The sequence below is a fragment of the Alnus glutinosa genome, chromosome 6, assembly GCF_958979055.1.
Source record: "Alnus glutinosa chromosome 6, dhAlnGlut1.1, whole genome shotgun sequence".
Taxonomy (NCBI): domain Eukaryota; kingdom Viridiplantae; phylum Streptophyta; class Magnoliopsida; order Fagales; family Betulaceae; genus Alnus; species Alnus glutinosa.
In genome coordinates this window covers 30,198,825-30,212,138 of record NC_084891.1, presented here as the reverse complement: position 1 = coordinate 30,212,138, position 13,314 = coordinate 30,198,825, and the positions used below count along the sequence as shown (strand labels likewise).

The 13,314-nt window shown below is 37.1% G+C and overlaps 3 protein-coding genes across 3 annotated transcripts; 1 reads left to right on the top strand and 2 right to left on the bottom strand.

The window, feature by feature from the left end:
- Positions 1 to 322: 322 nt before the first annotated feature.
- On the bottom strand, positions 323 to 5,189 carry LOC133872029 (chlorophyll a-b binding protein 7, chloroplastic). Its single transcript, XM_062309534.1, has 6 exons — positions 4,554 to 5,189; positions 4,309 to 4,475; positions 3,147 to 3,293; positions 2,451 to 2,583; positions 1,095 to 1,187; positions 323 to 751 (listed from the first exon to the last, which is right to left on the bottom strand). The coding sequence occupies exons 1-6, from the start codon at positions 4,704 to 4,706 to the stop codon at positions 449 to 451; spliced, it is 996 nt and encodes a 331-aa protein (XP_062165518.1). The 5' UTR covers positions 4,707 to 5,189; the 3' UTR covers positions 323 to 448.
- Positions 5,190 to 6,963: 1,774 nt separating this feature from the next.
- LOC133871773 (calvin cycle protein CP12-3, chloroplastic) lies at positions 6,964 to 7,759 on the bottom strand. The gene has a single exon (XM_062309191.1). It carries the CDS (start codon positions 7,644 to 7,646, stop codon positions 7,263 to 7,265), a length of 384 nt encoding a protein of 127 aa, XP_062165175.1. The 5' UTR covers positions 7,647 to 7,759; the 3' UTR covers positions 6,964 to 7,262.
- Positions 7,760 to 9,278: 1,519 nt separating this feature from the next.
- Positions 9,279 to 13,150, top strand: LOC133871262 (mitotic spindle checkpoint protein BUBR1). Its single transcript, XM_062308665.1, has 11 exons — positions 9,279 to 9,588; positions 9,672 to 9,731; positions 10,234 to 10,378; positions 10,491 to 10,648; positions 11,396 to 11,477; positions 11,564 to 11,630; positions 11,696 to 11,750; positions 12,036 to 12,195; positions 12,327 to 12,412; positions 12,657 to 12,737; positions 12,841 to 13,150. Exons 1-11 carry the CDS (start codon positions 9,383 to 9,385, stop codon positions 12,902 to 12,904), a joined length of 1,164 nt encoding a protein of 387 aa, XP_062164649.1. The 5' UTR covers positions 9,279 to 9,382; the 3' UTR covers positions 12,905 to 13,150.
- The last annotated feature ends 164 nt before the right edge of the window (positions 13,151 to 13,314 follow it).

Here is a 13,314-nt window from a genome sequence, read left to right as displayed (position 1 = left end):
TAAAAAATCTAATGAAGAGAGTGATTTAATAATGGATTAGGCTTGGGTCCAGTTCTAGTTGGAACTAGACCTGTAGGATTGGAACACGTGTCCCTTATGTCTTGTTATGGGACGTATTCCAATTCCAATTGAAACTAAACCCAAGCTAAACATTTTAAAAACAATGCATATCTTAACTAGTGATTTAACGAATTTTAAACCTTAAAGGAGGGAATTGATAGAAGGTCAGGACCTTTGCAGATACAAGGTCTTTGGTCGTGCCCTTCTTATTTTGTAAGAGAAGGTCTTGAGGTTCCATCAAACACAGAGAAGAGATCTTCAGTGGAGGGAGGAAAAGGTTTACTTCTACACTGGAGGCATAGAAGCACAAATAAAATTTTGTGTAGTAAGAAAAACTCACTGTCATTTACATGACCTTGCATGGAACAAAGATTTCAAAAGCATATTTTTAAATGGATTTGAGGATGGTAAGCAGGTTATTATGGAAGGGATCTGAGATGTGCTCAAGAAGGTTGTCTACAGGACCCTTACCAGTCAAAGCTGCTTGCGCGTAAAAGCCTAACCAGGCAACCATCGCCAAGCGCCCATTTTTTATTTCTTTCACCTTCAACTCCTCAAAAGCAACAGGGTCTTTGGAGAGGTTCAAGGGATCAAAAAGTGCTCCTCCTGGATAATTGATATCACCTGGCAGGTAAATTCCAAGAGGCTCCAATGCCTCGATCCCACAAAATCTTGCATATTCGGGTCCAACCTGTTTATGAAAAATTCCAGAAAAGAAAAAAAAAAAATACAATTGTTTTAGAACCTACTGTTGAGAAATAATATAGATATCAACAGTAGGACAAAGAATTAAGTATGCTTTCAGTTTCTGCTGCAATGACAACATGCACATAAATTATCCTTTTGAGTTTTGTGCAAGGCTCATGAACAACAGGCTGAGGCTATGGAGGAAGCTCCAGCTCAGAGAACCCATCAAGATCCAAGCTTGATTAGGTTAGTTGAATTTGAGCTTGATCAAAATGCACGTTTATATGGAGGATAAGATTGGCCATAGTCTTATGAGAAGACAGAGGGATGCTGCATAGAGTTGTTACCATCAGGAGTGCTTGGCAAATGGCAATGACGATCACTCCTTGGCTTCCAGCTAAGTGGAGTCCTGGGATGCCAAGATAGTCGAGAGTATCTCCCTGGTGAAATTGTAGAAGTGAAAAAAAAGAAATCAGTAGCATTGCTTATTTAAAGGTAACATTCCCACAAGTTTGATCAGCTTATATTCATCATATGGCTGAGCTCAGAAAGGTTGATAACAGAACAAGATGAGGCGCAATATCCGAGTGAAACGCAAAATTTTGCTCCAGCAAGGAGCGCAACTTAAAAGCCCTCAAACTGATCTCAATTAACAAACTGGATTAATTCATTGACTCATTTCTCCAATTGGGTAGTTTTAAGAAAGAACTTGTAAACTTATACTGTGTTAACTATTCTGGAAAGAATTAGGGTGGCAAATCAATTTCAGTAACATTTTTTGGTTTTAAAATCTGGATACTATATTCTTCAGTTTCAGCCATTTATGAAGAAGCTTGATTTTGAACTGAAAAGTATAATTAAGACGCATGATTCCAAAGTATTTTCAATTGCACGCATCATGTTTTGAAGAATAATATTAAAACTGGTTTTGGTAAATAATATCCTCCAAAATCTGGTTCCTGGTTAGACAAACATCTGTAACGCTAGAATCTTGCCCAAAATCTGCTTCCTGGCAAGAAAAACATCTGTTATATCTCCATCATGTGTACTATACACCCAAACACTTCTCATACCAGGCTCTACATAATATTTGAGCCCCATCCAGTCATTACCTAAGATAGTATCCATTTATAAACTCCATACCTCCCCAAAAATCTGTGTCCAACCAGCTCACACAAGTTGTATAACAAGATGGACATTTAAAAACTCCAACTATTGATAACCTAAATATTAGTATCAGAGTAACTTGATTACCTAAGAAGTTAGGACATGACAGAAACTAGCTTGATGATGACATCTATATTATTATCCGAGCACTGATAACTAACCATATATCAAGTACATGGAATAATTGCTCTGCAAATCATGAACCTCTCTCTCTCTCCCCAACCCCAAACATTTCTTTTGAAAAGGGCTCCAACAGGTCTCGTAAATGGCTGAAAAGAATCCATAATCTCAAGCAGATGAGCAATTGGATAATCAAAGAGATGTTTATAGCCATAGATTGAGACATGAACTCATAAGACTAGTCTTGATCTCTTCAAACAAATGAATTATGCCAGGTCGAAGCATATCTACTTCATAGTTGCATGCAGACTAGTGGATAATGTAGAACATAAATTTCTAGGAAGAAATCAACCAGAGAGAACAAAACTTGGAAAATATCTCTGCAGGATGGTATATGCAATGAGGCAGAAGGTTACCTTAAGCTTTGAATAGCCAACACGCCACCAGACAGGCTCAACAAAGTGAAAGGCTCCTAATATGTCTAATACTTCTGGAATAAGAGCACCAAGCGATGCAAGCATAGCCCAACGAGCATGCAGTATCTCAAAGCTGGATATAGATTAAATTAATCATTTGGCAAACAAATCACAAGACTCGCACATTTTACTTACTATGCAAGTCTTAATAGACATTCTCAACTCAACGGAAGCCATATCTGACTTACAGTCATATTAAACGTAGCAAAACACTTTGAAATAAATCATCCTTGCATCTATATAGAGTTGGGTAAATAGCATGGAGAGTAATATGCAAAAGCATTGGTAAAACATTTACACAGTGTTGGAACATTATATTTAACAGTTGATTGGTATAGTCAGATAGTTGGGTAGCTAATGCTCACATAACACAGTTAGCAGAGCCCTTCTTCTGACTATACAGACCCATCAACCCAACTTATTCCATTAAGTTCAAAACTTTGACATATTGAATCCATATTAAAATTGTAAGGAAGCAGCAGGAGAAACTTTGACATTTTGAATCCAAGTACCAACATTTTAGAGGAAATACAGTGCAATATGATCTACGGAAGTATCAATTTACTTTAGACAATTATTGTTCTAAACACACATTATTGATGAAGAAATGGCCAAAAAGTAACAATTACAACATACTTAAAGTACTTCTGGAAAGCTGCAGGATCCTTGCTCAGACCTGCAACGTCAAAGCCGTAATCTCCAGGTAGTTCACCAGTTAGATAGGCAGGATAGTCATATGGAAGTGGACCAAGCCAGCGAGGGCGCTCTTCTCCATACCACATGCTATAAACTCAAAGAATATAGTATAAAGTGAATATGTATACCCATGATAATTTACAAGCAAAAATAATGCGGCCCATATAGGTAAGTATTTAAATATATCATGTCTTCAGGGATACATGCATATCTGCCACCTTGGTATAACGGCAATATGATCCAAACACATATCATTCACATGATTGCATCAATATAATAGACAAATCCCTATAGCAGAAGGTCCTCTACAACCCAAAGAATACAAGAAGACAGAGAAAATACAAATACTACTTACCATGCCTTTGATAAAATATGATTAATAAGATTGTTCTTTATAACTAAATTTATATAAACATGAGAATATCTTGAACTTCATGACATTTCAGAGCATTCAATGGTAACTTTAACGATGACATAAACTCTTGCTTCCACGAGTATCAATGCAAAGACTACAACTTTGCTCATCCAAAAATATTATGTTTCACATGGAGGCAGCGTGGGAAACAAGTTCCCACTCTAATTTGCATCAACAACTAGCAATGCCACAACTAGCTTCTTTAAATTGCATGCTGAATAAAGTACTATTGAACAGGATCAATTTTTATCCAAAGAATTTCTGGTACTTTCAACTTCATGATTGTATTCCAGGCTGAGCACAACATCCTCATGCACCCATTTCACATGTTAGGTGTAGTTGGTGTATTCGTGTGCTTTGTCTTTTCATTGAGAACTCCTAAAAGGCAGGCAAGAAAATATTCCTAAGATGGAAAATGTAGAATAATATAGAAACTAATAATGCTAGAAACAAGTAAGAATCGAAGAGAAAATCGAATTGGGATCGTTGCTAATCCGAGAAATCTTTCCATATGCGTCTGATTGCCAGGGACCCGCTTGAGCATATCAAGCGAACCTCCATGGTAGGCCGCCGCTCGAGCGCCTGTCGAGCGGTGTCTTCTTGTTGTCCTGCATCTATTTTAAAGAAATTCCACATAGCCCCAGTTGAGTTCCACTCGGATACTGAAATACGCTTACCCGGAATTACCTCTCTTTTCTTGCCTTCTCTGCCAAGGCCTTGAACTTGGATGAATTTTCAACCGCGAACTTCTTGGTCTGCTCCATTCTCCTTTGAAGCGACTCTCCTAGTGGGCTATTAGCAATGGCTTTCACAGCGGTGAAAGGAATCGCGGAGAATATTAAAACTCCCGCAAGCTTCATCCAAAGAGCACAAAGTAAAGTGTGAGTAAATTTTCAAGGAACCCAAGCGAAAATGAAATGGTTCGGACGGACCTCTTGCCATGAAGCACTGCAGAGTGAACGAGACTTGGTGGTGAGGTGGGTTCGAGGTTTTGGGACCAAGGCCTTTAAGACATTCGGGCACCCGAATAAAGACGAAGACGAAGAAGAAGATGATGGGTTTATCGAAGACAAAAGCAGAGCCATGGTGTTTAAGCACTGAGATTTGCGTGGAGGTCCTTCATCGTTTGTTTTTAGGATTCGGCTTCTGCGCACATCCGCTGTTAAAAAGTATTAAATGGCCCAGATTTAAGCAAGGCTTTTTTAAACTCAAACTGCGTCGTTTGAGCAAAATTCTATCTTTCTCTCTCTCTTTCTAAGAGCGGCGATTACTTTCCCTCTCTTGAAAAGGGAATCCTTATCAGAGATCGAGCAGAAGGTATACGCTCTTTTTCATGTGCGGTTCTGATCTAATTTAAATCCGTAATCTTTGTCCACTGATCTGCGTGCATGTTCAAATCCTTGTTTGTTCTACAAAATCTTGCATTTCATGGCACTATCACTCTGATGAGTCTGATCCCAAAATCATGCTTTCTTGTTAATGGCACTCACCACCTTGTTGACATGAATCAATTGTTATGTTTCTTCAGAGATATCCAGGTTCACCTTTTTGTCCGTCTTTGGTTCTTTATACATAGATCATGTTGATCGCTTTCCTGCAAGTGGAGTAGCCTCTTTTAACCGAGTTATGCTGTTATTCCCAAAGAATTCTTATGAACCAATTAAACAGATCGATATGGTCATGTCGGTGTTGTCTGAACATGGAAAAAAACATTCTTCGTTTGTTAACTTTTTTTTAAAGTACTTTTTTATGTTTTATTTGAAAAAAAATTATGACGTGACAAAAAAATAATAATTAAGTTTTATGAGTATTTTGTGTTTTAAGCTATTTATTAATATTTTTGTTTTAAAAACAAAAAAAAATAAAAGAGAGAAGAAAAAAAAAAGAGCAATGCTACTCCACTTGCAGCAATATTTATGATTGAATTCGAATGATAGTATTTACTATTGAATTTTTTTTTGGTAATTTGAATATGATGTTGATTGTTATTTATGACTGTTCCAACTTAAAAAGTATATAGGTTTTTTTATAATTTTTTTTATTAATCATCATTAGCTAATTTGTGTATATTTCAATTGAAAGTAATTTTTAGGTTGATTTTTTAATTATTTTATATTTTGAATGAATGTTGATATTTATAAAGTTAAATATATGAAAAAGGTAAATGCGAAAAAAAAAAATTTCAAACTATTTTAATAGCCTTTTTTTTTTTTTTTTTTTTTTTTAGTGTTTTCGAAATTGAGCATAAATAGGTTGTATTTTGGTATATCTAAGAAAACACTGTCAATGTTTTCTTTCTTTTTCTTTTTTTTATCATGCAGCATGTGCTACATTAAAAGCTAAACAAAGCCATCAGGCATTACAGAGATAGACTAGAGGTACAAAGAAACCTTTATATCCTAAGTCAGAATCAGGTCTGACTTAAAAGCAGCTGCCTAAACTAATACACGAAAATTACAAGGACACTCCTTAAAGCCTCTCCTTACACAGACACCAAATAGCCTAGTAAAATTTGTGCATTACATAGACAAACTGTGAAAACAAAGCAACAAGAGAATATACAACACCAAAAAACCAACACAGCAAGCGTCAAAGAAGAGGACCACTGCTTAAACAGAGATGGCGCGTGCGAAACACGCGCCGTCCCCCGAGGCACCCCACACAGCAAACAGCCACCGCCAACGACCAACCACCACCAGCTAGGGCTTGAAATAAAAGGCGTGACCCACACGCGCCTAACCAAAGAAAGAAGTCATTCTCAACGTGCAGACCACGCGCCTGGAAGAACGAGCAGCAAGACCACCAGCTTGAGTCGGCCGAACCAGATGGCGACAGTGAATGCAGATGGGAAGCTCATGTCATAAGGAACCCAGTAGAAAATAACAGATCTAGCACAGAAAGCAAACCGTGAGCACGGCAAGAGATCCATCGGAGACACGAAGAAGCGGCCGATCCTCCAAACCAACACTGCATGTAGGCTTTTCGGTCAAAAAAAAAATAAAACAAGAACATAAACTCCTCAACCCAAAAGGGTTAGGAGGACAAAACCTCCACCGGAACAAGTCTGGGAGGAAACAAAACTCTCGGCCCTAACAGCATGGAGAAGTACTACCCTCCAATGGAACGAGCCATGGAGGAACAAAATCCTCCTAGAGGCTAGGAGGGCCAAAGACCGGGAGGAGGAAGGCAGGGAGCCTCCCTCCCCCGGCAAGCATACTAAAACGGAAGCTTTCTCTCTCTATAAGATTCTGGAGTTTCTCTCTCTAAGAAAAAAACTTCCTCTAACTGTCAATGTTTTCTAATCAAAGAGAAAGAGAACGGAAACCACAGACTACAGAGACATCATAGTTAATTTTTTTTTTTTTTTTTGATAGTTCTACAGAGACATCATAGTTATTAGTTACACATGTTTGCTCAGAACTCAGACCACCGGAAAAAGAAAAAAGACATAATTATACATAGAATTACATACATTTGAACAAGTCATTAAGCGATCTTATAATCGTAGTCCTAGACTCATCACCGGCGGCCTCGTAGTGAGCATATACACAAAACAACAGCGTAAATAGTCATAAAAAGCAGTGGAGGAGCCAACAAGATCATCTGCTACGGATCAACGGTGAATGCCAGAAATTTATGAGTCAGTCTTCGTAGATTCGGCACTCGTCGGTCTCAGGATTCTCCTCGCAAAAAGACTCGAGAGGATCTTGTTTCTGCAGCTTGAGCCTGAGATCGGCTTTGGCCTGGCTGACCTCTTCCACCTCGTCCCAAGCCACCCTGCACTCGTCGGAGGTCGCGTCCCCCTCGCACACCTCCTTCGCTTCCGTCACCTTCTTCTCGATCATCTCCGTCAGTTGCTTCTGTCTCCTCTGCGTTCCTTTGAATTTCGCCACTGCCATCGCTTTTACCGACAATCCCCCCTTCTTCTTCGTCTCATGCGACCGCACTACTGCCAAGGGAAACAACGCGTCGGATCTGAAAGACAACGATGAGGATATCACGCCCGGGGCTAGTATTGATGCCATCTTTGCCGTCCGATGGAACAGAAAAGTGAAAACAGAGTAAAGCCCCTGGTATTTCCTGTTTTGGTTGCAAATCTGCAACCTGGATTTCGGATATAAAGGTCTTATCGTCCGTCTAACTAGGGTTACTGTTTTCTTCGGTGAGGTTAACCCATGAGTCACATTCCTCCTGTTGCAGTTTGGGGCATTGGTGTGATTTACGTAAATACCCCACTCCTGTCTGGTGACATCAATTGGTCCGCCCTTATTTATGCTTCTTCGCCAATTCAATAATTGTTTCCACTTGTTCAGTTATTCTAGAGCCTTCGCAAGCGCCCATGGGCCATGACCCATCTTTACATTTTGTGATGTGAACGTCTTTCCCAACATTATCCGGAGCTATTATAAAAAAAAAAAATAAAAAAAAAAAAATTATCCGGAGCTCTAAAAACATTTAAATAAAAAAAAAAAGGGGTGAGTTGAGACAGGGTACTTGTTTGCTGTCATCACCATTCATCTTAACCCGTGGGCCAAAGCCCATGGTGTGGACTTCGTGCACATTTTTCATTAGATTTATCTAATTGTTTGGATAATGTTAATATTAATGTGTATTTTTAAAAAAATTTAAGTAATATGACATTAGATACACCAACTTTAAATCATAACCATAAAAATAGAAATTTCAAAATAATCATAAAAACATAAATTTCAAATGAAAGGGAGACATAATCCTTGTCCTTTAGAGGGGAACATGGCTCCTACCAATTTCTTTTAGGTCCATTTTTATCCACATTTTACGTACAAGCCTTACGTTCTGACATGTTATGACAATCAATATATTTTTTTTTTTACAAAATTATTACAACTAGTGGAAATGGTTATGATCACCTTATTCTGCTTGTTGGGGTGGTCACAACTCCTGATGACTTTGAGAGTAGTCAGCCAAGCCTTTCTATAGGAGCAATTGAGATGGTTGTCTAGCGTAAAATGTTACGTTTGTGTGTGTGCATATATATATATATATTGGTTGTTCGACTTATGGCAGCTTGTTATACGTATGGCTATCATTTTTCTATGGTTTTCATAAAGAGATTAAAATATTTTTAAATTTCTCAATGAGCAATAGTCCATGATATGAGTAATAGGTTCAAATTGGACTATAGTTTTCGATTGAATTAAGATTCATAGTAATTAACGGTCAAAATTACTAGCTAATTATTGTGAATTTTCATCCTTTTGGGCTAAAAATGTATTTGATGTCATTTTTTGTGTTTTTTTTTTTTAAAAAAAGAATTATTATTAAATATATAAAATTTACACGTGATCCTACAAATTCAATAGTGAATTTATATATCTTTTATACGTAAATAAACAAAAAATGTGTAAAAGAATAAAATCAAATATTTCTCTTTCGGTTATACCTGTTTAAGCTCAAACATGAACATTTATGCGCTAATTATATATTAGTATTTTATTTTATTTTTTTTAAAAAAATTATTTCTTTTGAAAAATCTCTTTTAGAAATTTGGGCTTTTTTTCTTGGGTGCTCAGCTGAACTTGTAATGGTTTGGGGCCCAACCCAATTTCCCCATCCCCAATGGAGAGCGCAAAGTTCAATTTTCAAACGTCCATTTCTATATAAAAAAGAGAGTACAAGTGTACAACGGTTAAGTGGTAGCAAGAACCCTAACCTGTTTTCAAAAATTTGAATCTTGTGTGTCCGTACAGATCAAGAAGAAGAAGAAGCATAGTAGCAGTCGATGGAGGAGGAGACCCACACCGAGGTTGAGAGGTTGGATCCAGAGACGGAGTTTCTTCTCTCCAAGAGACAGACTGGGACCGAGTGGGAGCTTTTCAAGGAGAACGTCAGGCCCTTGAAGCGAGGCCGAAAGGTTGAAATCCTAAACGGTGCTCTCAAATCCCACAACGACAATCGGCTCAAGAAATCCCTTCTTGAGCACCGGAGGTCCATTTTCCTTCTTTGGTTGAATTCTTTAATCATAGCTTATTATTTCAGATTTTTTATTAACTTCTTAAATTGGGGTTTAGGAGGTTGATTGAGGCGATCGATGAGTATAAAGGAGATGATCCTCTCCAGCCATGGCTCGAGTGAGCACTCTCACCTTTCGTTGATTTTGTTGTGTCATTTCTTGAGAAAAATATGCCTCATACTTTGTGGTATAGTACTAGCTCAACAGATCAACTTTTTTTTTTTTTTTTGTTATGGAAAACTCAATGTCATAAGGAGGGTATGATTTAATTTTTCCCACTCAATCTTTCTTCTTCTCTGTCATTTCCCAACTTAGATGGTGAAATTAGAATGAGCTTTTATTAAACATATTTTACCATATTTCTTCCTACATGAGCATGATATTGGGTATTTTAATATACCAACAACTATCGCTTCCTTCTCCTAAACATGTAAGTTTTTTACTGCTAGAAATGGTCGATACTCGTCTGTTTTGTATAACGAATTTAGTTGAACAACGGCCTTTTCAAATGCTGTCAGTGCTGTCACACATGTCCACACACTGATTCATCTTCTGAGAGGAACTTGTCATAGAGATTAATGGCAATCTTTGCTTTCTTTTCTTTTTTTTTCATTTGGAAGGTGTATTAAGTGGGTTCAGGAAGCATTCCCTCCGGGTGGAGACCACTCAGGGCTGGTTGTGATATATGAACAATGTGTCCGCACTTTTTGGCATTCGGACAGATATAAAGATGATCTACGCTACTTGAAAGTGTGGCTCGAATATGTACGTTCTTTTTATCTTGTTTACTTGTTCTCTTTTTTAGTATAAAGAATACATGTGTCCCTCTGGCGGTGCCCATTCGTGATTGATTTCTGAAAATAAAATGATATTGCAGGCTGAAAATTGTGTTGACGCGGAAATCATATACAGTTTTCTAGATGCAAATGAAATTGGGAAGTCACATGCTGTGTACTATATATCATATGCTTTGCATCTTGAATCCAAGAATAAGATGAAACGTGCCAACGAAATGTATAATCTTGGGATATGTAGGTAAGACTTGTTTTAATATTTTATAACATAGATTACTCTGTTCTGTTGCATTTTATTACTATAATATGAAAATTTGTAATCTTTGGAGTGCCGCTAGAAAGCACATGAAGAAGAAGAAAACGTGAGTGCCACTAGCCTGCTAGTATAAGAGAAAAAAATAAAAAAAAATAAAATCTGTACATTATTGTGAGTGTGGTTCTTAATAGTAATTCCGTGCTGCTAGAGGCTCTAATTTTTTACGAAAAAAATATGCTGTCTCTCTCTCATATTTGTTTTATTACATTGTTCTTTGGGTATGTGTTTTAAATGCATCACATGGTAGTATTTCCATGCTTGGCATTTTGTTGTTTTGGTCCAGTAGAAGAACAAAAACTACTAAACTCTTTGGATTGCATTAAAAGTAGAATGTTGAATCAAGAAGGAAAAAAAAAACTGACAACCATGCAACTTCCATACTACCAATTCACTTGAAAAATTTGCTTCCCGTAAGTAGTCAAGAAATTTGCATTTGAAGTCCCCGCAGAAAACTCTACAACAGAAACAGAATCCAACAGTTCGCACACATTGTGTAACCTTAAGCATTTATAAGTTATTAACATATGTTCTGACCCAGCTTTTATGCTGTTTCTATTTTCTAAATTTCTTTGTTTGACCTTTATTCAGCTTTTATTTTATTTTATTTTCATGCATTGCAGAAATACATCTCTCATTAATATATATATGTATATATATTTTTCAATTAAATAGGAATGCTCAACCAGTCGAAAAACTGAAGGATGCCTATAGGAAATTTCTTGCCCGCTCAATGAGAAAACCAAAAGCAACAGATGTAAGCATGTGACTTTTTGTTAATGACTTAATCTTTGATATAACTAGTATACAAACCATTTACTATTCTATTTATTTAAATATTAGGAAGATTCAATGGAGAAGTGTTTACCAGCACGGAGTTTTGGAACTGTCCTCTCTAGGGGAGAAAATCGTAAGTTCCATTTCTGTTGTCTGCCTTCTTGAATATCTGCTTTCTAAAACTCTCTAATGGTGCAGGAATGCGTACTACTGAGAACTCTGATCTCATCAAGAAAAATTTGAAGCCAAATAGGTGAGCATACGGTGTTATTTATTTTAATATTCCCAAGATAGGAATTTTATATATTCATTGAAATCTTGGATGAAATTTGCTTTAGAAACTGTAGACCATTGTAGAAATGGCCATTCAGACAAAGTTTGTGATGAATGGAAGTTGATATGTGTAACTTCTGGTATTTGAAATACAATTTTGAGGATTATCTGGCCCATTGATTTTTTTTATTTTTATTTTTTCCTTCAATTCGAGTTAGGTCTGATAATGTCGTTCTAAATCTTTTGTTGCGATTCCTTTTTATAGGGCTCGTCCGCTTGCTATTTTAGATTTAAATGTTGATGTCCCATTGCATCATGAGCCAGATAGATCAAAGACAGACTTGAACTCTTGGCATGCTCTTGGAACTCGAGCAGAGAGAACTAAAGAAAATAATCCAATCCCTACCAAGTGGACATCATACAAGGTTTACCATTCACCCCCTTGCCGCTCTTTCTTTCCAAATCATACTGCGTCTCACAATTGATACCACCTTGGATTTTATTTCCTTGCATCGTTCTTCCTCAACATCTAAAGGATTAAGCCTGCTTTTTTCAGGTTCCCCAAAGAAGACTTGGTTCTACAACAGGAGGTGCAACTCCAAGTTCCTGTATTGAGGTGTTTGTTGATGAAGAATGCGAAGAGTGAGTATTAGAACTTGTTTTAACAAGTGAGATTGTTGTGATATTTTTAAAATTATCTTCCAAATTATATCTTTAATTGCACTCTCCAATATACTTAGTTGAACAGACTAAATGTGCTTATCACATAATTTCTTTATGGCTTCTTTATGGACATAATCAAATAGTGAATGCACACTAGATCTTATTCTCATTCTTGATAATTCTGTCCGATTGTTTAGTAATTTGTTATGAGTACTTTTTTCAGAATGAATAAGACGAATGAGAATGAGGGTGGTAAGTCTTCAGCCTTGCATCCTAGGAATGGGGATGGCCGAGACCTTAAAAAGTAAGCAATACTTATACACGAGAAAATTTGTTGTCCATTCCAGTATGCAGGCTGTTTTTGAAGGGATACTTGTGATGAGCCTTTTACTGTTCAATTTTTGCAGGGAAACAGAGCTACTGAGGGAGAATCCTTTACGCAATTTCCCTCTAAACAGCCTTCCTAGATGATCAAATCATTGGTGTGTTGCATGGTTTCATGCGTGGGTCAGCTTTTATCTCTAAAGCCTGATCCATATTTGTCCATTTGTTTTTCTTCAAGTTGTACTAGAGTTTTGGATTGATGATTTTTTTTTCTTTCTTTCTTTTTCTAAAACATTGATGGATTGTTGAGCAGGCATACCATCGTTCTGCCTTTGCTCTATGTTTGAGTTGCGTGTGATATATCAATGCGATTGAAATCTTTCTTTGTTGCTCTCCTAAAATCCAAAATTCCCGAGTGCTCCAATAACTTCTTGCCTTTTCAGCTCACCAATCACAATTGGAGTGGTGGGTCTGGTTCTACACTGATTCAATTTAAAAGAAAATTCTTGACACGAAGAACTTTAGGAACACAGCACAATTTGAAGCTGTTTGTATGA

Coding starts and splice junctions, on each gene's coding strand:
- LOC133872029 (XM_062309534.1), bottom strand. CDS start 4,706: ATGGCTCTGCTTTTGTCTTCGATAAACCCATCATCTTCTTCTTCGTCT. Junction 3,294..4,308: donor GAGAAGGCAAGAAAAGAGAG/GTAATTCCGGGT, acceptor TTGAGTTTATAG/CATGTGGTATGGAGAAGAGC. Junction 2,584..3,146: donor GCTTTCCAGAAGTACTTTAA/GTATGTTGTAAT, acceptor ATCTATATCCAG/CTTTGAGATACTGCATGCTC.
- LOC133871773 (XM_062309191.1), bottom strand. CDS start 7,646: ATGGCATCAATACTAGCCCCGGGCGTGATATCCTCATCGTTGTCTTTC.
- LOC133871262 (XM_062308665.1), top strand. CDS start 9,383: ATGGAGGAGGAGACCCACACCGAGGTTGAGAGGTTGGATCCAGAGACG. Junction 9,732..10,233: donor CCTCTCCAGCCATGGCTCGA/GTGAGCACTCTC, acceptor TTCATTTGGAAG/GTGTATTAAGTGGGTTCAGG. Junction 11,631..11,695: donor CCTCTCTAGGGGAGAAAATC/GTAAGTTCCATT, acceptor CTAATGGTGCAG/GAATGCGTACTACTGAGAAC.